The sequence below is a fragment of the Sarcophilus harrisii genome, chromosome 4 (genome assembly GCF_902635505.1).
Source record: "Sarcophilus harrisii chromosome 4, mSarHar1.11, whole genome shotgun sequence".
NCBI lineage: Eukaryota > Metazoa > Chordata > Mammalia > Dasyuromorphia > Dasyuridae > Sarcophilus > Sarcophilus harrisii.
In genome coordinates, this window is record NC_045429.1 from 130,377,081 (window position 1) to 130,402,762 (window position 25,682).

Sequence of the window (25,682 nt, forward strand, 5' to 3'; positions counted from 1 at the left end):
GCTAGTCTATTAATCTGTATGACATAAAACCAACTGAAATTGCTAGTTATTTGGATTCAGGTAGGTGAAACCTTCAAATAGTTGCAAATCTTGGACTCTTACTGAACACATTCACATAGCTATTTTTGTATCAATGATTAGAAATGTATCTATCCAAATGTACATATTAATAGAAGCACAACATAGTAATTTGTGGTTGAAAGGAGACTGAGAGATTGACTAATTAATCTATCCTTTTATTTACAATGGAAACTGAAGTCCAGAAAGGCTTTATCCAAGAGTTTGTACATTCATTGTTTTTTTCTTTCTGGTGTTTGAAAGTAATAAAAAGCAAGAAAAAAAGAGATATTTATTTTTGCTGCTATTCAAGTCTGTCAGCACTTAATTTATCCCGTTTAATAGTAATAGTTCTTTAACTTCAACATAAATGCTTGTTTTTCACTTAACCTTCTTAAATATACTCATAAGAATAACTTCTAAAGGTACAACTTGGTATTTGCCAGGAGTCTTTTGGCAAAATGCATGTGGGAAACTATAATATACTTGGGTTAATGATAATCCATTTTTATTGGTTGAACCCATGGGGATTCTGTATAATGCTCTGTACTAGAGGGCTATTTAAAAACTATGTTGTTATTAATAAATTATAATAAATCTCAAGTGATGCTTCATATTCTTTGGACTCTCTAGAATGTTGCTGTTCTGGGTACTGCTTGCAATAAGATGGCCAATTTTTTATTTCTATGGAAATTTGCCATGGTATTTCTTGAAAAATTATTGAAATTTAATTGACATATTCTTGAGTTTATGAGAATCTTAAACTCAAGAATTTACCACTATCGCCAAAGATTAGGCGTGAGAATAATTGAGGTAGGCAACTTAAAAAAAATAACTTCTTATTTTCAAAATACATGCAGAGATAGTTTTCAACATACACTCTTGTAAAACCCTGTTTCCAATTTCTTCTCCCTCGTTTTCCCTTAGACTGCAAGTAATTCAGTATAAGTTAAATACAAGCAATTCTTCTTTATATATTTCCACATTTGTCATGGTTAGGCAACCATTTCTATAATTTACCAGGAGATTCTGAAGCTTAGAACAAATAACCTTTTCTGGCTAGAGAGAGAGATGTTCTACAAAGACTCTTGATGTTCAGTGGAATAACCCTGCACATGTTTATTTACAATATTCAGATAGTGCATTCATCTTGAGCATTTCTTCTAGCAGAAACTGTAAGGAAAATTTTAATTGGGCACCAAATTGCAATCCCTCTGTTATTCTGGCATCTGATTAACTAAAGATAGCTCTCATCTGCAATACTTGAACAGTAAATAGACTGCCATAGTCCAGATCCATGCTGTCTTGTTTAGTCACAAAACAAAAAAAATTCTAGAAAAACCCTTTTATGGTCTAATTTGTCACGTGAAGTCTCTGCTTTCCTTCAAGATCAATTCAAATGATTCCATCTGTGTGTGATCTTTCCTAATGGTCCCACTGTTAGTGTCCTTCTCCCTTTCCACCCCAGGTTACATTTTATCCTATTTTTTATAGACTTAAACATTTAGTCTACAATCTTCCTTGAAGAAGAAGAATATTGGTTTTTATTTTGTGTCTTGGCATAAAGTAGGTACTTAATAAGTGCAATGTGCCTTTTTTCTTTGGGTTGTGGGCATAATAGGAACTGACTGCTTCCAAATAATATCATTTTTGACTGTGCTACCTTTGTTCCTAATACATGCCAAACATACAGTTAACTAGTGCTCTTAACTTTAGAGTGTAGGTAACTCCTTTGGAGATAGTGGCAGTAATCACATATTAAGTCCAGGATGATTGGCTAAGAATTTGGTGTCTGTTATCAACTCTTGATCATCAACTTTTCTGACAGTGTTTGGGTTGAGACTTTTTCAATAGCTGTCAAAACTGTGTCCTTCAGGTATCTGTCTATCCTTCTGTCATCTTCCATCTCTCATGTATCCACCCATTATTGACACTTATCTATTTATTGATCTATAGCTATTCATTTTTCATGGTTTATTTATTTACCTATTTATCCATGTATCATGACAATAAGAATCCACTTCTCTGACATTTATCTACTATTCCATGTCTATCTCTCTGTCATCTGACATCTAGTTGTATCTACATTTTTATTTTTTTGTTCTTGTTATTCAGTTGTTTTATAGTCATGTCCAATTCCTTGTGATTTCATTTAAAGTTTTCTTGGCAAGGATGGTGGAGTGGTTTTCCATTTCCTTCTCTAGCTTATTTTACAGATGAAACTGAGGCAAACACTATTGAGTGACTCACTTAGTGTCTGATGGCAGAGTTGAACTCGGGAAAGTGATTCAGGAATACTTTAGGCTTGGCACTTTAGCTATTGTGCCACCTAGCTGCTCATCTATCTACCTATCTAATTTTATCCATCTAACACATGTCAGTTGTCTGTCTATCATCTATCTACCTACTGATCTATCCATATCTATCTGTTTGTCTGCCTCGCTTTTTCTATCTATCTAATATATAGTTCTGGGAAAAATACAAACCATCTTTAAAAATTCTGTCAAGGATCAATTTCTTGAGTTATTGATATGTGAAGAGCAGTCAGAAATGTTGGAAATATCTTCTACAAATCTCTTGGCTCTCCCTATGAGAATGTGCTTCATAAAATAGTTATCATAAAAAGCTTTTCTTTGAAACAGGAGGAGAAATGGATTTTAAATAACTTTTTTGCCTTTTAATGATGAAATAATTCTCTCAAGTGCTATAGAATTTTAAGTCATCATTGTTGAGTTACTTATAAGTAAGTCTGGTATATAGGCTTCTGATTATGGATTGATTTCAATCAATAAATATTTATCAGACATTGAGTAGCAGGTGATCAAAAATCTTTGCAGGCTGATAGTGATTCACAATCAAAACCCTTTATGTTATCCCCTAGCTAGATGTAGGAAATATAATGGCAAAAGAAACAACTCTTACCCTCAGGGAACTTATACTTAATCCAGTGGATAGAACAGTGGTTTTGAGTCATTCTGTCATTTATTACTTGTGGCAAGTCATTGGTTTCCTCATATATAAATGAGGATGTTGACTTGATAGTCTCTAATATGCTTTCATCTTGAGACAGAATCCCAGAAACAGTTATATATGGGATAGATCAGGAGATGTTCCATGTTAGAAAGTAGCAATTAACCTGAGCTTTTTTTTTTTTTTTTAAAAAAAAGATGTAGCCAGAAGTTCCATGTGTATTTCTGAAATGTTACAAAGACCTCTGTATCATAGTTATCTCAATAAAATTCCAACTACTTACTCTTTCACTTAGGCACATTGTGATAAATACATCATTTCCTTTAGTCCTTATGTTTCCTGATTCTTTGGGGTAGGTTGCCTTTATATCAGTATATGTTATACACCTTATTAGAAAATCTCTTATCAGTTTTTAGTGATCCCCAACTTTGAAGTGATCCTTGCCTAGTCCATCTAGTATGCTCCTGTCAGTCTGAGAATGTAGTATCTCTTCCCTAGCATAAGGAGACATTAGAGTAATATTTTAGGGAAGGAACTGCTGTATTCTGTTTCTAAATAATCTTACCCACACTTTTGCTATTTGTTTATGCTTCTCCTTCAAGTCTCATAAAAAAATTTGTGTCTTCTCACTTCTCTTCCATTTTGTTATTCCTAGCACTCTCAAGTGTTCTAAGTGGCAAAGAAAAATAGAGTATTTAATAGCCTTTGATGGAGTTTGTAAGCATCACAATTAGTCATTTTCCAGGATATAAAAAGTGCCATGCATCATCTCACCTTGTTCTTTTTAGAGCACAATAAACAAGAAGGCACATGCTATTGATGGGAGCCAAGATTTCTGATTTATTGTCTCTCCCCTAGATGCTTAGTCAGAGAATGAAAGTTTACTATCTCAAAGGCTCCCACCTGCCTTTCCTGAAGATCACTGCACCCATTCTTGCTTCTCTTTCTGCTGTTGTGAAACCATTTTATGTCTGATCCTTGGATTTGAATGTTTCGAATTACTGATTCAATCTATCCGAATAGATGATTTTCTCTTAAAGTAGGAATGCAAAGCAAGGTGTCCAGCAGTGTAAATGACTTTTAGTCACCAAAGAGATTCACTAAATGTCTTTATTTGTTGTGGTTTGTTCTAGAGTTGGTAATGCTGCTGGAATGGTGGTCAGGTACTCAGTGCACGCTCTACACCGAACCCAAGGATTATGGCAAGTACGGGAAGGAAAATGCCATCGTAATCCTTAACCACAACTTTGAAATCGACTTTCTCTGTGGTTGGAACTTTTGTGAACGATTTGGGGTCTTAGGGGTGAGTCATATTTTATCTTGGGGCAAATGAGATAATTTGCTTTTGTTCATTAATATAACTTGATTTTTCTCTCCAATTTATTCAGAATTTCTGGAAGTGAGTGTAACGTATCTACCTGGTTAAAATATTCTTAAGAAGTTTATATATATTATCACCTATTCATTCTTGCACACTTGGAAACATATACTTTTATAGAAGAGAAGAAAAGGAGGAGGGAAGTTAGGTAACTTGGGGCCATACAGATGGGGCAAGCTTAACTTATCAATATCTACATGGTAATATGCTCCTCAAATTCTTATGAAGAAGACTTGAATAAGTTCCTATAAGAGCTTGCTTCCAATAAAATGTAAAACCTCTATGACTAAGAAAATGCAAAATCCCACCTTTGTCTTGAAAAAAAAAGTTGTAATTATTTTTGTTATATGTTGAGTTGCTTCCTTCTTTGAGACTCTTTGTCCTTTATTCCCTCTCTCATTTGGATGTATGACCAAATCAAAATCAAACTGATTCATTTCTGCCTCTCCCATTCAGTCCAAAGTGAATCAAATTTTCCATGACCCAAGATAAGTACGAACCCCCAATCCTGAGCTTATTTCTCTTTTTGAACTAGATGTGCAATTATTTTCATATCATGAAAGTTTCTCTTCATATTGAAATGGCCTTATTCGCCAATTCAATCAAACTTGGAGTATTCAACCTACTTAAGTGTTACTTGGGCATGTTTGAACTCTGATTTCCAAAATGTGGTACTTGAGGACCATCTACATGGTCTGCTCTTTACTCTGAATGAGTGAATGAAGGAATGAATGAAAAAAGCATTTATTATATGCTTCATATACAAAACCCTATTCTAAAGTGATGAAAGATACAAATAGTAAAGCAAGACTGCTTTCAAGGACTTCATGTTGTTTATAATATGACAATATCTGTACTTTAGTTGAAGAATTAAAACACTTTTCATATCACTGTTTCATGGGAAAAAATCAATTGATGGGCACATCTATTGAAATGTTTAATTGCTTCTTTGAGGCTATGTTACTCAAGTCAGGACTTGGTATTCTGGTTTCAAATTTCACCTTTTATCACCTTTTTATTACTGGCAAGTTACTTCCCCTTCAACTTATAACTATATATTCATCAGGCAACTTACTAGACTGGTTATAGATTCATCATCACTTATATTAATCAAGGAAATTTCCACACCAGTACAATCACAGGTTATGACTTTATAGCATATTTTTATTTTTGCTTGTATTTTTTTAGTGTGACAAATATAAATACTATTTCCAGTTCCATATCTTGTCTTCTTCAGGTAGAGGAGAAAGAATTGAACTAATGGGGAAAGGGAATTATGAGGGAGGAACAGGGGAAAGGTAACAGAGATAATCTAAAAAGAGGCTTAGAGGGATAGTGATGTAGAAACAACTAAATGCAAACATAAAGACATATACAAAAAAGGTAGAGACCAACACAGGAAATTACAAAGAATAACAATTCCATTTTGTGACATATAATCTATTGCTGTTAGTGGCTTTCAAAGCTATCTTTTTTTTGTTTTTGGTTTTTTTCAACTATAGACACCCATGAGAATTCCTGATGTGGTAAATCAGTTGCCTGTGAATGTCTTAGTGTCCTTTTTAAATAAATAGTGTTATTAAATGAACTAAGCCCCATAAGCAATGCCTTGCTGATGAGTGAAGGAACCCCTTTTTAAAGGCTATCCAGGTAGAATGCTAGAAAGACAACACTATCTGTGAAAAAAAAAAATTGGGTATTAGTGGGCTGCAAAATACTAAAGTGAGTCACTAGAGTAAAGGGCAGCCTAGAAAGCTAATATAATCCTTGGCCAAATGAATAGAGGCACAACATTGAGTATTCCATTTTACTGTTCTCTGGACTGGTCATATCCCTTCTATTGTTGGTTTTGGCTCAAACCATTATATTTCACAAAGACTATTGAATAAGTAGAGTATATCTGCATTGCTCTGCTTTTTCATATTCTTTGTCATTGAAACTTTTTGGCCCATTTCAGAATAATGATTTAAGTATATTAAATAAAATACATAGGATTACCAACTATACAAAGAAAACCAACTATATTGACATACAGTTATTAACACAAATTATCATTTACTAATTAAATTATTACATTAAATAATTATTAGCAATAAACTATATTAAATAAAACTAATATATAATCAAATATGAATTATGTATATAGTTATAAACAAAATAAAATTATTAATTGAAATTATTTATTTTAAATATTCTTTTTTTTTTAAATTTTGAGTTTCATATTCTCTCTCTCTGTCCCATCCCTCTCTCCCACTTGCTGAGAAACTAGTAAGATGATATCAACTATACATGTGTAATCATGTAAAACACATCTGCACATTAGCCATATTTTTAAACAGAGGAGAAAAAAAGAAAGAAAACTCTTCAAAATCCAGAAAATTTCAAGGTTACACTCGGATTTCATCAATTCTCTCTGGAGGTAGATAGCATTTTTTTCATTATGAGTTCCCTGAAATTTTCTTGGATCATTGCATTGATCAGAACAGTCGAGTCTTTCACAATTTTACACTATTGTGTGTACACAATATTATAATATTGTTTTTGCTATACATAATAATCTCTTGATTCTTCTCTTATTACTTAAGCATCAGGTCATATAGATCTTGCCATATTTTTCTGAAACCACATCCATCATCATTTCCCCACAGCACAATAATACTCCATCACAATCATTTGCTATAACTTGTTCAGCCAGTAACCAATTGATGAACATCTCTTTGACTTCCAGTTATTTGCCTGCCAATGAGCTGCCTTAAATATTTTTGTACACATAGGTCCTTTTCCTTTTTTTTATTGATTTGTTTGAGGTACAGACCTAGTAGTGAAATTGCAGGATCAAAGGTTATATATACACAGTTTTATAGGCCTTTGAGTATAGTTTCAAAATGTTTTCCAGAATGATTGAACCAGTTCATAACTGTACTAGTACTTCATTAGTATACCAGTTTTTCCTTATCCCCTCCAGCATTTGTCATTTCTGATGTGTGAAGTGTTATCTCAGAATGGTTTTCATTTGCCTTTCTCTAATCCATAATTATTTAGAGCATTTTTTCCATATGACCATAGCTTTGATTTCTTCCTCTAAAAACTGGTTGTTTGTATCCTTTGACCATTTCTTGTTTGTATTATTTTATATTCTTATTAGTTCTGGTAAGCATTTTTTTCAATAAGTTGGATATAGATTTTCTTTGGGATTTCTTGCAAAACCAAATGACTTGAAAGCAGTGGCTCAATAGTAATTGTTTTACCTTATATTTTATCTTTTCCCCCAATTACCAAATGTTATTCTTTCCCCTTTAAACAAGCCTCCTCCCACTAAAAAAAGAAAAACAATATCCTTATAACAAATATGTATCAAAACAAGTAGAACAATGCCTATTTTTTGGTCCAAAAATATGAGTCATCTGCATCTCTTGTCCATTTCTTCTCTTTGAGGAGGATGGCAGAATGCTTTTTAAAATTGATGCTCTGTAATCATAATTGATTATTACATTGATCAAGGTTCTTGTCTTTTAAAGTGACTGAAAGTGACTTTGAAAGTGTGGGAGCCACTGCTCAATAGTATTCTCATATATTTTGAGATTTCTTATTCAAGTGCAATTTCCTGGTTTAATTTTTTTAAAAGTCTCCTAAGTCACAGCTGTCTTTTTCAAATAAATAACCTTCAGTAACAGTGTGAATCATTTTCCTCTTTTTCCAATAAAGGAAGAATATTAAAATATTTGTTATTTTTGTTGTTATTGTTAAATTGTTTTTCAGTCATGTCCAATACTTTATGACGCTATCTGAGATTTTCTTGGCAAAGATACTGTAGTGGTTTTTCATTTCCATCTCACATTTTATAGATGAGGAAACTGAGGCAAATAGGATTAAATGACTTGTCCAAGGTCACACAGTTAGTAAAGGTCTAAGGCTAGATTTGAATTCATGAAGATGTTTTACTCCAGGCCTGGTACTTTTCACTGTACCACCTCACTGTCTTGGCTGATACTTTGCCAATTATAATTAATTGAAGGGCTTATCTAAAACAGTGTAAAGACATGAAAAGATTAAAGGGAAAACAATTGTAGCTTTCATTGGAAATTGTTGGAAATTTTGTTGCAAATTGGACCAGTTAAGATGGTCCAATTTTTTTTTTCCTCCCAAGGGAACTTCTAGAAGGAGGACAAAGCCTTTTTGCCCAGTAATTGTTTGATATCAAATATCAGATAATTCATCTGGCAATATTCCAAAGTGGCAGGTTTATTTTTGTGAACCCTTAAAAGTAGTAGAAAACAGTCTCATTGCATATTCATCATTTAATGGATAACTTTAAGCAAAAGGAATCTCTTCAAGGACGTGTGTGATTGGAAAAGGAGGCAAACTGGTTCTACAGGGAGAGATACATGATATGGACAACTGGATGTGGGATTGGTGGCCAAAAAATATTTTAAAAACTAAAAGAAGGCTTCTACTCAATTGGATAGACTGAAGAATCATAAATTTAAAAGCAGGAAGTACCATTTAGTTCAATTTTCCTCATTTTATAGATCCAGGCTTCTTAAACATTTCCCATTCATGATCCCTTTGAACCTGGGAAATTGATATGCAGTGCTGAGTATTTTGCTATTGGTATTATACAAATCAAACATTTACTGATAATAAATCATAATCTCATGAACCTAACATTGAGCTACTCAGTCCCATGTGAGGCTGTAACCCATGGTTTGAAAAGCTTTGTTACAGAGGAAGTAACTGAGGCCCAAAGTCACACAGGTGGTAAACATCAGAGTGGCAGGTGCTTTAATTCCAGAGCGAGTGCCTTTTCGACTGTTCTTTACTGCCTCCTTTGGCAGAATTCTATGCCTGGAACGCTCCTTCTCTATGCTTCCTGACTTTCAAGTCCTAGCTAAAATCCTACTTACAATAGGAAAGATTTTTTTGATTTCCCTTAATGCTAATGCCTTCCATCTGTTGATTACCATTCATTTATCCGGTATGTACCTTGTTTGCATATAATTGTCTAATGTCTCTCCCATTGGACCATGAATATGAACAAGGGAGATTTTTTCCCCCTTCTTGGCATATACTTCTTGGCATATAATAGGCTCTTAATCAATGCAAAATATGCCTTTAATGCCCCCCAAACCAGGACTGTTCCAAATTGCTTGTGATGCCATAAAATTAATTTTCTTCTTGAATTCTCTCTAATTCCCACCTGAGATGGAATTCACTGCATAATACATAATGCTTATACTGCATAATAGGTGTTATTTATGGCATCTAGTATGTTTATTTAATTTTGGTCTGTGGGAAAAAGAATGCACAGAAATTTGGCAGAATGTGCACATCAAAGTTATAGCATGAGAAGAGATCTTGCATGTCATCTATGCCTACCTTGTTTTATCAGTTGGGAAATGAACACTCAATATACTTAATTAACTTACCTAAAGTCACACTAAAACCTAGACCTTAAACCAAGGTTTATTAACTTCAAATCTAATCTTGTGTTTACTGTTTCTACTCCCATACCCCTTCTCTCTATGTCCCCTTACCTTCCTCTCTTATTCCCTCTTAATTCTCCTTCCCTTCTCCCCCTCTCAAAAATATGTTTCATGGATACATTTAAGTGTCAGGTACTAAGTTCTGATTTCTTAAAATTTTAGTGTTTTTTTTTTATCTTAAAATATGTTCATGCTATCTAGCTCTCTCAAAGAAAATACATGATAGTTTTGATATACATTTATTGAGAACCTTTCCTATGTAATTTTAAAAATATAAATTGATGTCATTAAGTCATAGTTACTTCTTTTTTTCCATTTTGGAAAATATTGTATTCATTCAATGCCATATAGTCTATAAACATAGCCATCACTTAAATGATGTTTTTTTTTGATGACATTCTTTTTTTTTTTTATTTATTTATTTTTTAAATAGCCTTTTATTTACAGGATATATGCATGGGTAACTTTACAGCATTAACAATTGCCAAACCTCTTGTTCCAATTTTTTACCTCTTACCCCCCCCCCACCCCCTCCCCTAGATGGCAGGGTGACCAGTAGATGTTAAATATATTAAAATATAAATTAGATACACAATAAGTATACATGACCAAAACGTTATTTTGCTGTACAAAAAGAATCAGACTCTGAAATATTGTACAATTAGCTTGTGAAGGAAATCAAAAATGCAGGTGTGCATAAAGATGACATTCTTATGACAGAAAAACCTTCTTTATTTTTTTTTTACTAAGGGAACTATATTTTATGACATTTTCAGTACTAATATGTTTTGCAATATTCATGAAGAAAAACTCCGATGTTGTCCTAGTCTGAAAACAAAGCTTATTTTAATGAATTGTGATGGTAAGTATAGAAAGGGTTACATAAAAGTAGTCATTTATTCATTCATTCGTTCATTCGACAGATACTAATACTTACAATATACAAAGCATTATGCTACAAAGAATTCTTTTCTGCCAAGAAATTTATAATCTAGTAAGGGGAATTTTTTATATACATATATAAATTTATATAATAAGGCACTCTTGTGATACATTTTTTATGAAAGTGGTAACCAAGGCATTTCTTGAAAAATGGTTATTTTTGTTTTCAGAAAAACAAGATAGGGTATTTTAGGTGGTGCAAAAAGATTTTTAAAAAGGCCAAATTGTTTTTTAAGTCACAAGTAATAGTCTATTTTTGTTGGAGTAGAACATATATGGAGAGATGTTGTAGCAAATAAATCGGGAAAGGTAGATTATTAGATCCAGATTGGGAGGTACCTTCAATGCAAGATTAGATAAGAGAATGTTATGTTGACTGGGATAGTTTAAAAGTGTGTGCTTTATTTGGCCAAATTATCATGCTGAGTATAATATTTTATTAGGATCTAAAAAATGCATAGTATATTCTTTTAAAGGACTTATTGCAGTGATTTTGGGATTACTGAGTTGAATCAAAATAACAACTCAAAGTTTGACCTACTGTTTTATTTAACTCAAATTCCTTTAGAAAGGTACCCATAGAATGGCATAGGGTTATAAAAACTTTAGACCTTGGAAATTTGCTCAAATGTTGAAATAGGAGCTCACCTCAAATTTTTCATGGTCTGTATTAGTTTTTAACTGGAAATTTTCATCAGAAACATACTTTTCAGTTAAATGTATCTAATGTATCTAAAATGTATCTAATGTATCTTAAGTTCAAAACTTTAAAAATGAACAAATATGTACATTTGTTCTTGCCAAATTTCAATTAAAGTTTTCAAAGTGTATGCTACTGCCCAGTGACTGAGTGCTGAACTTAGAATCAGGAAGATTTGAGTTCAAAATTCTGCCTCAGATGTGGAGCCAATATGGTGGAATCCATCCTAGAATCCAGCTAAACTCAGCATTCCTCTCTGAATAAATAAATGCCTCAAATCAAATTTTGGAACAGCAGAGCCAATTAAAGGTCAGAGTGAGACATTCTTCCAGCCTAAAACAGTTAAAGAGATTATCAGGAGAGGTCTGTGACTGGAGTAGGCTTTTGTTTGGCACAATCACCAGAGGTGGGCTTTGGAAATGGCTGTGATAGCAACCTCAAAGCTTACACAAAAGAGCATGCAAAAAAACTTTTACAATGGAGAAGAAAATGGGGGAGCAGGCAATGCTTGAACTTTACTTTCATTGGAATTAATTCAAAGAAAAAGATCACATAAACATACCCATAGAATTAATTATAGAAATCTATTATAATTAAAAGGGATATAGGAGAGGAAGAGGATAATGGATGAGGGGAGAGAGAGAGAGAGATAAAAGGGAGGACAATTTAAGACAGGCAGTTATCAGAAATAAAACAAAAAACAGGATAAAAAGAGAAAGAAAGATGAAAGAAAATTGGAGGGAGGGAAATACATAGTAATCATAACTTGAAGGCAGCGAGGTGGTATAGTGGATAGATAGTGAAGAGAGGGCCAGTCTTGAAGTTGGGATGATTCAACTTCTGAAGTTCAAATCCAGCTTCAGATACTTATTTAGCTCTGTAATTCTGGGCAAGTCACTCAACTCTGCCTCAGTTTCCTCATCTGTAAAGTGAGCTAGAGAAGGAAATAGCAAATAGCAGTATCTTTGCCAAGAAAATCCCCAAATGGGGTCATGAAAAATTAGACAGCACTGAACATTAATCAAATCGTGACTGAGAATGTGAATGGGATAAGCTCATAAAATGGATACCAGAATAAATTAGGAACCAGAATCTAATAATATGTTGCTCATAAGAGACATACTTGAAACACAAAGACACACAGTTAAAATAAAGATCTGGAGCAGAATCTATTTTGCTTTAGTTGAAGTAACAAAGGCAAGGATAGCAATCATTTCAGACAAAACAAAAGCAAAAAAGAGACTTAATTAAAAGAGATAAACAGGGAAACTATATTTTGCTAAAAGGTACTTATATAGACAATGATGTAATATTAAAAGTTTTTACAAATTTTTCTGATAAAGACCTCATTTCTTAAATAATAGAGAGATGATTCAAATTTTTAAAATCAGACCTGTTAAAGAAAGATATTAGCTTAAAAAAGCCAACATCTCCTACTTCATCCAGGGCCATCTCCAATCATCTTGATTTATATCTGGCCACTGGACCAGGTGCCTCTAGAGGTGAAAGTGAGGTGTTATTAAGTGATATTGAAGTATTCCTGAATGCGGTCATGAGGATGAAACTCTGGGTTTGACTTTAGCAGATTGGTGGGGGTTGGTCTGTGCCTTAGTATGGGAGCCTAGAAGCTGGGAGTTCTTAGAGAGATATATTTCTTGATGTCTGTTTTCATCATATCCCTTGGGGAAATGACTAATTGTGGAATCGTGTTCATTTTGCTTGGTAATCCTTTGGGATTTTTCCAGGATCTTAATGATTTATGGTATTTTTTTTTCTGACAGTAGAATTGCTAGAAGATAGGGACTCAATGACCAAAAAAAAATGGATTAGATCAGATGTGCATCATCCTAATTCGCACACTAAATGGCTATCTTTGATTTGTTCCTGTTAATTCACATACCAGTCTTATCTTGGAGAACTGTGGAGGTGAAGTAGAAGTAACACACTTGACCTTGTGACCAGAAAGCCAACTTTAGAGGCCTAGAATTATTTCCTACTTGCTTATCTGTCTTAGAGCTTATCATTTTATCTTGATGAGCTTCAGTTTATTCATCTCTAAAAGGGAAAAAAAAAAGTTTGTATCATTAACAGGACTTTTGGCAGGATCAAATTTTTATATATAATATAAGCATACACATGCATATAGATATATTCTCTAAATGTGCACATATATACATCCATTATACACAATTATAAATACATGTGCACATGCATGTAGACATGTGTAAATTTACAGGATGATGTACACAACAGTAAGGCACTGAATAAATGTGTCATCATTATTATTTTCATCGTTATTAATCTTCCTACTTTGAAGAATAACTGAAATAGGTTTTTACTTTGAAAATACTTTAACTTTAGTAATACTTCTTTGTGTTACATTTAAATGTAGCTGCAGGAATGCGTTATCATCTTCTTTATAAATAAAGATTTATTTAAAAAAAATAAGGACACAATCAATTCTATTGCACAGGTTTGTCTTGTAATAGAATCCTTTATAGCTATATCTTAAGTGCCATGGTTAGTAAGGACTGTTGGCAAGATGGTGAAGTGAATAGAGTGCCAGAAGTGGAACCTGGAAGGCTCATCTGCATTACTTTAAATTCAGCTTTAAACATTTGCCAGAAGTGTGAATCTTAGTTAAGTCACTTACCCCCATTTGCTTCAGTTTCCTTATCTGTAAAATGAGCTGGAGAAGGGAATGGCAAACCACTCTAGTATCTGTGCCAAGGAAATCCCAAATGGGATCACAAGGAGTCGGACACAGCTGAAAAGCAATTGAATGACAAGATAGTGTAGAAGAATAAGATCCTCCTTTTTTCTTGTACATTTAGATTGCATTAGGAAGAAATAAGTTTTTTTTTTTTGTTCTTGGAAACTTTGGGAGACAATTTGGTACATAGGAGATAATGCTAGCTCTGGAAACAGCAGAGTTCAAATCCTGCTTCCGATATATACTGCTTATGTGACCTCAGTAGTTGGTTTATAAAATGAGAATATTGGACTAGACAACCTTTGTGAGGTCCCCTTCTGCAGTAAGGCCATGGTTCTACTAAGTCAATCATTTTGAAGTTTTTAATCTGTAAAAAACCCAAAAAACCCAGATATCCTTTTAATGAAAATATCTGTTGGAGTCCTGTGAATAAAAATTCCTCAAACTCATATCTGAAGTTCAGTCTCCTTTTCTGTTATCTCCTTTTCTGCCTAATTTGCTTTCACACCTCAAACCTTGAAATGTAAAGATTTATCCTTTTAATACTAGACATTTTCTGTCCTCTTGTATAATTGTTTTGGGTTAACAGCCTAAGCATTAGACTAGTGTAAATTAAGTTGCACATGGTAGACTTTTAATAAATATTTGTTGTTCTCATCCAGCCTACTCAATGATCCATGAGCAGATTTTCTGCTTTATAAATGTTAAAAATGGCTGTTTTGATCCAAATCGGACAGTTTCTTCCCTAAGACTTAAGATGCTTCTACTTCGAATTTCTTTGACAAAGAGACCTAATTCAGATTCAATTGATCAATGATGGACAGAAGCAGCTACACCCAAAGAAAAAACACTGGGAAATGAATGTAAACTGTTTGTATTTTTGTTTTTCTTCCTGGGTTATTTTTACCTTCTGAATCCAATTCTTCCTGTGCAACAAGAAAACTGTTTGGATCTGCACACATATATTGTATCTAGGATATACTACGACATATTCAACATATATAGGACTGCTTGCCATCTAGGGGAGGGGGTGGAGGGTGGGAGGAAAAAATCAGAACAGAAGTGAGTGCATGGGATAATGTTGTAAAAAAAAAATTACCTTGGCATGGGTTCTGTCAATAAAAAGTTATTATAATAAAAAAAAAAAGAAAAAAAAGATGCTTCTACTTCCTAACCCAATGTTTTTCTTTTTTTCCCAACTGAATTTCTTTCTTTCTTTTAAAATTTTGAGTTCCCTATGTGCACCACACTGTGCTTGATGTTTTATAAATATTATCTCATTTGATCTTCATTACTACTCTGGGAGGTAGGTGTAGTTTAAATAGAGGTTAAGTCCAGGGTCATGTAATTGACTCCAAAGCTGGATTTGAATTCAGGTCTTCTTGACTCCTAGCCTAATGCTTTATCCCCTGTATCACCTACTTGCTGATGGATGCTAGAGAATGCTGACTATGGATGGAATTGGAATCCCTATGTTGGAGAAACATTGACTCTTTTTCTGTAATGCAGCATGTATAATCAAGCTAGAAAGATAGGCTGGAACCTGATTGTGAAGTGCTTTAAATACCCAACAGAATAATGTCTTTTATACCTAATAGAGAACCACTAGGACTTTGAGTAGACAAGGACATGGTTAGCCTTAAGCTTCGATTTTAGCTGGGGTTTCCTGTCTCACCACTATCTAATTTTTTCCTTTCAAGCCAAAATATCTGTGTTTTCTCCTGCCACAGACCTTTCACAATGAGGCTTTGATGTCCAATTCAAGCCTTTATTCTACATAGGTGTTGTGCTGCAGTGTAATCTCTGTTGTGTTGTTCCAGGGCTAGGAGACAGGCTGTATTCCAGGACCTTGTTGTTAGTGGTCTAACTTGCTATTTACTGTGAACTGTGAATGAAGCCAGATGTGACATTGGAGGAAGGTAGGGCAGGGTATCTAACTTGCCCGAAGTTTTTCATCCTTTATTTGTTTCTGGAGCAAGATGTGATATTGTTGTCACATCCTGTCATATCCAACTGCCTGGAGGACATCCTAGAATCTCATTTTCTGTTTCTTTTTCAGTCAGGGTCGATTGCAGCCTTGCTTTGTCTGCTAGGAATGTTCCTTTGCTCTTGAAATCGCAGATTTTTCTGATGAACAAGTTGTTCTATGGTATTAATTGCATTTAAACAAACCAGTTCACAACCTTATGCTGACTTTGTAAAGAATTGCATCATTTTAAAAAAAAAATATTGTTTCACCCTTTTAGAGCAGTCATCAGTTCACATTTTACAACTGTTGCATGGAAATTTTAGAGACTTTGGTGAGGCTTAAAGGTTATTGAATTCAGTTTTCTGCAGCACTAAAAGAATATGCAAATAATACATTCTAGAACCTTTACCCTAACCTTGATTTTATTACTCTAGAATAGATTAACCAACAGTCCTGCCTTACTCTTGTAAGGATGCGAATTGGGTCAGATAATTTCAGCTCTGGAACAGTAAGGCACACCAATAGCCTTAACCCTATGAAGGGCTTTCTTTCAGCAACAAAACATAGTTAATACTTCATTTTCAGAACTAATGATGAGATACTTTTTGGTTGTTGCTGCTACTTTTTTTTTTTTTTTTTTTTTTAAGGTTCATTGCAGGAGTGAAAATCCCTAACAACGATTCTCTGTTTTTGAAAGGTTGTGTCTGAAGGGCTGTTTTGTGATCTAAAGTCAAACCAATTCTGAAACTGGTATCAGCCAACAAGTATTTATTAAGCACTTTCTGTGTTCCAGGCATATTGTGTAAGGTGAAGGGGAGACACTAGGACATAAATTAAAGTCTCTGCTCTCAGATTGCTTTCTTTTAGCAGAGGAAAAGAAATTATGCATATACATTTATAAAAATGCAAGGTAGTTTGATAGCAGAGAAGAGATCAGCTAAGGCTTCGTGGAGGACCTGGCAAATGAATGAATTCTGAAGAAAACTAAGAATTCTAAAAATAGAAAAGGGAGAGCAATTCAGAGATGAGGAACAGCCTATGAAAAGCTGTGGAGATGAGAGATGAATTATAATGTGTGAGGTATAGCAAGTATTCCAGTGTATAATTCAAAACAATCCAGAGAATGACCAAGAAATTTAGAAAAACGAAAAATAGGCTGACTTCATAGCCTAGATCTGTAACCTTTTTACTTCCCCCTCCCCCCAATTCCTACTCTAGGAGAACAGCTGTGACTTTCTGCAAAAATTGTCTTCCCCTAAAGTGATCCTTATTTCCCTCTAGCATTTGATATAATGTAATAACTGTTATTTTTGCTATAGTATAGCATTTCTTTTTATTTTTTCTAGTAACCCACCAATCTTTTTGCACTGCTTTATCTATAAGGGACAAAATATTGGGAAATCAGATAAGATGAAGAGGCACCCAAACAATGTTTTGGACTTGGAAAAAAGAAAACAATGAGTTCAAATCTTGTTTTAGATGCTTACTAGATATGTGAATCTTGTCAAGTTTTAAAAACCTTTAGTCTTAGTTTCCTTATCTGCAAAATATGGAGAATACTAGCACCTACTTGATAAGGTGGTTCTGAGGCTGAAACATAATATATACATTAAAAATACATGTGTATACACATATGTGTTTATATATAAATATATACATATATAAATAAAATTGCACATGCAAATATGTGTGCAGATATGCACATGTGATTGCATGTGTGCATGTATAACCATATTAAACTTCTACCTACATAGTGCTTAAAGTTCTGTTTATCTTTTAAGACAAAAGAACAGCATGCATGACGTATCTTTTCCCTTTTATTGTATAAGTTGACTTATAAATGACTAAAGGCAATAATAATGAACATGGTCTTGTATGGTAAGTTCTGCTCTGTCCAAACAAGAGGTTGTGCCATGTCAAGGCAAAAAGACCAAACCTTGCAGCAGTGTACCTGCCATATGTAGGCCAAAAAACTACATTCATTCTTGATGAATATCTTTTCTAAATATCTGGGTCATTCTCGGGATTGCTTTGAATTATACTTCTGGAAAAGTGCTATATACAGACAATACAGTACAAAAACAAAGATACCAACTTCACTCATCCCTGTTTTTTTGCATTTAATTTTTATTTTTACTCTCCTGACTCATTTTCCTGAAAACAAATTGATATTAACTCAAGGAATGACTTTTTTCTTGTATCAATGAGTTTAGACAATTTTCTGGTGCTTATAATTGATCAATCACTGGTTACCTCATTGATACAAATTTAACAGTCCTAAAAAACTAGGTCATGTGACTAGGCTACAGTGACATGGCTTGGATTTTCCAAGAACATTAATCATCACCAAATTTTATCATTTAAAAATAATATAAACAGCATTTTCAAATTCAAATTTCTTCCAAATATTCCTACTCCTTGGAACTTGACTTTTCACACTTTGTTTTCAAATAGCATTTTCATTATCCCAAAGTCTGTTTTATATATATACCAAATTCAAAATAAAGCAGAGTATACATATCTGAATATTTAGGTTATTCTGGGAGAGCACATTGTCTTCCAGAAAAAAGTTCACACTATTTAATAGTTTTGACAAATAAATCAGGAAAACTAGATGTCATTCCAAAAATCAGTAGCACTTTAATATAATATTTCCAAAAATTATAATGCAAGAAAACATAAGCATTACACTAACATAAGGAAACTCAGATTTAAAACATGAACTTTTTGCCAGTCTAAGAGTTTTAATATATTTGAATGCATCTCCAAATCAGCTACACATAAAAGCATTCCATTTATCTACTAATTCTGTTATTCTATCCTGGTTGCATCTAGAATTTAATATGGAGTAGTTATTACTTTTGTTCTTACATCTATAGAGGTGTAGCACCAGCAGTTACCATTTGAAACCTAAAACTATTGTCTTCAGTTAATTTATCAAATTTAATATGAATTCACATTTTAACTTGATTAGTTTTAAAAGTTGTTTTATGGTTTCAGTTACTTTTTTTCAAATTATCAATCAAATTATAAGTAAAATTCACTCTTGTAAAATTTGACTTTTGGGGAAAATATTAATATCACACAAATTCTATATTTTAGTCATGAGTCTTCCTGAAATAATTCGTTTATTTAACATTGATCTAATATCCAATCTATTTTTAGCTTAGAAAGAGATGAACACATTGCATGTTTTATTCTTAAAGATTTTTCCTCCCACACCTGTCACTGAAATAATCTAATTTACCATTCAAGACTAAGAAAAAAATATTACTTTAATCTTGAAGCATGTGACTATCAAGATCAAAAACAAGGAAAATAAAAGTATACTGAGAGTGTCATGGTAAGTAGGAGCAAGGGATGAGGACAGTGTAATATGCCTTTGGCAGAGTAGTATTTTGAATCTTTGAAAATGACTTTACTTTTGCCATTCTATAGAATTTGAAAATTATTATTTTTTTTAGAATACTTGTGCTCTGACAGCTAAGATTATATGGGTTCTAAGGGTAATCTGAATTTATGCTTTTGACTGACAGGCATTTCCTTCTCATTTATAGCATTCAAAAACAGACTAAATATAGAAGCCATGAAAATTAGTCCATAGCTTATTTGGTGGGACTGAGATGATTATCTTAGTAAAAATTTGAAAGCAGAATTAATAGTCGTGGCACTGAATATAAGATTTCTGATATTTTTTATTATCCTGAGGACACTGGCTATGTCTAAGAATGCATAACCCACTCTATATGTGTTGTACTGTACTTCATTCCCAAGAAACTGAAGATAGCTTTCGTTATTGATCTTGTTTGGATTGCTTATTTGGATCAGAGTTATGTAATTTTTACAAGTTGTTTTCCTTTTACATTTTTATCATGGCCACTGCATAAATTGCTCTCATTCTGTTTTAGTTAAGACAAATCTTCCCATGCTTCTTTTTATCCATTGTATAGTGTCATTTCTATGGGAAATAAAGAAAAGAATTAAAGTGCAAAAGGAAGCACAACTTTGCTAATTTATTAAATTAAATGGATATATCACTTCTTCTGTTTTTTTGTACGTGGAAATATTTGTGTTTGTTGATTATTGAGTCCATGATAAAAACTTAAAAAAAAATCATATTACCTCAGTCAATTCTACTACAGGAAAACTTGACAAAAATTTGGCAGATCAAGAAAATGTCTGCGAAAGCCAATCATTTAAACTTTTTTACAAGACTAGATTACAGTGCGAGTAAGTATGTATGTAAAGGTTTTTGTCTTATGGAAGGGCCTTTCTTTGGAGCATCTGTTTCTGCAGATGCATATTTAGATTTCATTGATGAGGGTTCTAAAAGAGAATTCCTATGTGGGTTCAAAAGGGGAAAAGATGAAAATGGAAATATAGACCATTAACAAAGGGCTGCTAGGTAGTACAGTGGATAGAGCACCAGACCTGGAGTCAGGAGAATCTGAGTATAAATCTAGCCTCAGATATTTATAAATTCGCATCTCTACACTTTTGTATTGGATGCTATCTCTTGAATGTCTTCTCTTCTTACCTGCATCCTAAATTCTCTGCCTTTATTCCAAACAGTACAAACGTGTGTGTGTGTGTGTGTCTGTGTGTGTGTTGATTCTTCCATGAAAATGTAAGCTATTGAGGGTAAGGACTTTCATTTTTACCTTTGAATGCCCAGTGATTAGTATATAGCAGGCATAGGAATGGTTATTGATTACTAGCTTGGCTAATATTTCAAAGAAAATTCCTTCTCACTTCTCCTATGGTCTCCCTCTTCTTGTCTGTTTCAGAGTTCCAAAGTTCTGGCTAAGAAAGAGCTTTCCTATGTTCCTGTAATTGGATGGATGTGGTATTTCCTGGAAATAGTATTCTGTTCCCGCAAGTGGGAAGAAGACCGTGAGACGGTCATTAGGGGTTTGGTAAATCTTCGTGACTATCCTGAAAACTTCTGGGTAAGTAACAGCTTTGAAACAGACTTAACTGAAAACTATTTGTGTTCTGATAGTCCCCAATTCTGCTCATCACTAGGAGTATCCTGAAATTTCAGAAGACTGGCAGGTCTTGAGGATGTAAGAGTTTCTCCTGCTTTGTTCTATTTGTATTTCTTTTATATTTTTATAATCATGATTGGAGGTTGATGTTAATTTTTTTTTCATTATTGCTACTTCTTAAATATCATTATTGTTCAATCATTTCAGTCAAGTTCAACTCTTCATGACACCATTTCGGGTTTTCTTGGCAGAGATATTGGAGTGGTTTGCCATTGCCTTCTTCTGCTCTCTTTATAGTTGAGGAAACTGAGACAGACTTAAGTGAGAGAGCTACATAGCTAGGAAGTGTCTGAGGGCAGATTTGAACTCAAGAGTCTTTCTGAGATCAGGCCTGGATTCCATCTACTGCACCAACTAGCTGCCCTTCCTAGATAAACCCAGTGCTAATATTTGCTATAGCCCAAGATCAAAGGATTTGGAAGCATTTTGAGACCCGTAAGCCTATTCCCAAACCCACCTTATAATTAGTTCCATTCTGCCCATCCCCAACACCATCATACTCAGTGGGAAAGTTGAGACTAATAGTTTCCTAACTTATAAGAACATATTAGCTGGAGTCATGTCTAAGTAATATAATCTGAGAATATTATTCAGAAATTTGGATACCTGGGCCCCATGAGGCAGACTGCACAGCTACTACCTGATAGACATGAGACATCTAGGAAAATGTGATGCTTTCATTCAGTCTCTTGCTTTTACATACACTTTTCCCATGGTTTCTAATTTCTCTCCTTTGTTGTTTCCAGTTTCTGATTCATTGTGAGGGTACCAGATTCACCCAGCAGAAGCACCAAATCAGTATGCAGGTGGCAGAATCGAAGGGCCTGCCGAAACTCAAATATCACCTGCTCCCGCGCACAAAGGGATTTGCTGTCACTGTGAAGTGTTTAAGAAATGTAGGTAAGGAAAGTCATTTGGTGCAATTTTTTTTCTTCCCTTTCAATAAGAACAAAAGAGACTCCCAGTCTCCCCCACTTCCAGTGTGTAATATTTGCTTTCTTTATCACCAGAATTTACATGGGATCTCTCAGGTGACTTAGGATCTTTTGACCAATTAGAAGTAGAAGGGAGGAGAGTTTTACTTTGCTATAACACATAATTGATGTTAATAGCCCAAATTTCTGTAGTAATTTAATGTCAACAAAGGAGCTACCATGTGAGGTAGATAGTGGTAGCCTGCTGTAGTGTTCACAGGATTTATAGCATCTAGCTTGAGGGACCTCATTTTGCCAAGGAGGGAAGTCAAAGTCCAGAGGGAAGATAACTGCCCCCAGTCGCCATACTGGAAAGGTCAGAGAGCTTATTTGATCCCAGGTGTTCTGACTCCAGAGCCAATGAGAAGTATATAAAAACACTGGAAGTAGAGTGACCCTGGTCCTTTATAAATTGGTTAGTGCTTATCTTAGAGAGTTATCTCAAATAAGAGATGTAAAATACTGTATAAATATTAAAAAGCTATAGAAATTGTTGGGTTTTTGCTGTGGTTACTACCACTAAATGGATAGTTAGGTGCCATAATGGACCAGCAAGCCTGGAGTCAGAAAGCCTTATCTTCCTGAGTTCAAACCTCAGCCACTTATTAGTTGTGTGACCCTGAGCAAGTCACTTATCCCTGTTTGTCTCAGTTTTCTCATCTGTAAAATGAGCTGGAGAAGGGAATGGCAATCCATTCCAGTATTCCAGTATCTTTGCCAAGAAAACCCCAAATGGAGTCAGGAAGAGTTGGATATATCCAAAAAACAACTACCACTAAAACCACCACTACTATTTCATTTTACAGAAGAATCATCTGAGCCCCAGAGAGGTATCTTACTAATAAATACCCCAGAGAGATATCAGCTAGTGAATACCATAAACAAAAGTAATGGTAGCAGCTCCAAGTGGAAATTCTAATTGGCCGTCTCTTAGCTCAGGCCATTACATATTACAATAATTATGTCCTCTGCTGCTTAGCACAGATACTGTGACTTTATGTGTGATGGCCAAGGCCCTCTTTTTTTTTTTTTAATCTCCTGCAACACAGTTGGAAGTCATAGTTATCTGAACCTCCTATAGGCTTAATTACTTTAGAAGTTTTGACCATACTTTCTGCTTTCTGACACCTTTTGGCAGGATCTGCCTCCAAAGGACTTATTTTTCTTAAGAATTGGCTGATGTGGCTATGTTTTTGAGCCAGAATCCTTGGGGTGGGAAAGAAATAACTGACCATATAAAAGTTTTCCTGTATTACTCTACTTTCTCATATTTTACTTCTTTTTCTATCTCCTCATTCAGTAGCCTAAAGAGCAAATCTCAGCAAAGTAGACACAGTCTTAGTTAGATTGTTATCATTTTCTGTTTTTTTTTTTTTTTCTTTACCATCCACCCATTCAAGTCAACAAGTACTGGGTGCCAGACATGGTGCTAAGAACAGAAGAGAGAAAATAGGAAGGCAAAAACAGTCCTTGTATCACAATCTAATGGGGTAGAACAACATACAAACAACTGTGAAATAAGATATAGACAGGATATTTAATATAATCTTAGCATAAGACACTGGCATTAAGAAATTTATGGAAAAACTTTTTCAGAAAGTAGAATTTTAATTGAGATTTGAAGAAATCAAGGAGACAAAGATGACAAGGAAGAAAATTCTATGCACTGGGGACAACTAGTTTCAGGACAGCAGGAAAAGGAGTATCACTGAATCCCAAAGTGTGTAGAGGAAATATTAAGATATAAGAAGACTGGAAAAGTAAAAGGTGGTCAAATTGTGAAGGGCTTTAAAAGCTCAAATATATGATGTTATAGTTGATCCTGGAAATATGGGGACATCACTGAAATTTGTTGAATATGGAGGATGAATATGGTGAGGATCACTTTGATAGTTTATTGGAAGATAGATAGGAGTGGGGAGGAACTTAAGGCAGGAAAATATAACATTACATTCTAGGTAAAGTGAATGGCAAGTGAAAATTAAGGAATGAGGTTATATTTGCAAGACAAGTCATCTGGTTTGGCGTATAGAGTGAAAGGGAAATAGTTTGGGTAAGATAAGAGGAGTGGATTAGAAAAAGATTATAGAGATTCCTGAATGTTGGGGAACTAAAGGTGGGAAGCCAAACAAAAAGCTGTTGCCATTTTTCAAGTAAGAAGTAATGAAGACATGCACTGGAGTCTCTCTCTTCTCAGAACCCTCAAGTCTTCAATCTGTAACTAAAGCTATCATGCTGAACTACCCACCTAAGCAAGTTCTTTTGGTAGAATATAGATAAACTAGTCATAGCGGTGAGTGAGGGACTATGAGCTCTTTTGGAGAAAGATTTGTGAGTTTCTGATAACTGATTGGATTCATGGAGAGCAAGAGAGAAGTTAAAAAATCATAGAATCCCTATAGCTGAAAAAGACCTTTAAGGTCATCTGTTCAAATTCTTTCTTGAACCACATATGCCCCTCTACAGCATGTCCATAAACCTTGATCTGAAGACCTCAAATGATATGGGAAACTTAGTACCTTTCAACATAGCCTACTACATTTTTAGACAGTTAGAATTATTAATAAGATTTTCTTCTTCAGGCAAAAATCTGCCTCTTTATAGCTTTGAAACTCCATCAGTTCTGTAGCATTTTGCTCTGTGGGTGTTAGCACAAAAAATATCATTCCTCTTCCACATGACAGCCTTTAAAAAAAAAATATTTGAAGACAACTGTCATATCCCATTAACTGGCCTAAACAATTCAATTTATCTTTGGGTGGCCTGGTTTCTAGATCTAGATCTCTTTTGGACCAACTTTTGTCAATTTTCTTTCTAAGATATGGTGCCTAAAACTTAGCATCATGCTCCATACATGTTCTCACCCGACTAAAACGCAGTAGAACATATTACCTCCCTTAGTCTAAATCCTAATACTCTCTACATTCAGTCTCAGATATCACTTGCTTTTTTGACTTCCATGTCTTCCACATTTTGCCATGTGTCTAGTTTGAAGGCAGCTCCTTTTCTAATAAATAAGCTGCCTAGCCATCCTTTCTTTACTCTATACATGTTGAATCAATTTTTTGAATTTTAGTATGACTTTTAAATTAATATGCAACTCATTCAGACCATCATTCTGACCTGTCTTTATATCTGTTTCTGTCTCTCTCTCTCTCTGTGTCTCTCTCACACACATTATACATGTTATATATGTGTTTGCATACACATACATACGTATCATCCAATATTTTAACTATGGCTTCAAGCTTTGTGTCACCTTAAAACTAGCTAAGGATGTCCTTACACAAAGTTATTTAACACAATAGGACAGGACCAAAGACAAATTATTGGATCATACACCTAGAACCTTCTCAAGTCAGTGACTATTCAGGAGGCCAATGACTCATAGACCCTAGACCCCAGGGTTCTAGACCAGTACCCCCTCCCCTTTATCCCTGACTCAGAT

General features: G+C 34.2%; 1 protein-coding gene across 2 annotated transcripts in view; it reads left to right on the forward strand.

Moving 5' to 3' along the window:
* Nucleotides 1–25,682, forward strand: part of AGPAT4 (1-acylglycerol-3-phosphate O-acyltransferase 4) — a 186,353-nt gene that overhangs the window by 141,434 nt on the left and 19,237 nt on the right. For both annotated transcript variants that reach the window (XM_023503319.2, XM_003769595.4), the window contains exons 3-5: nt 4,161–4,330; nt 21,000–21,161; nt 22,007–22,160. In XM_023503319.2, coding sequence (XP_023359087.1) covers nt 4,161–4,330; nt 21,000–21,161; nt 22,007–22,160 — 486 coding nt within the window. The remainder of the gene's footprint in view (nt 1–4,160; nt 4,331–20,999; nt 21,162–22,006; nt 22,161–25,682) is intronic.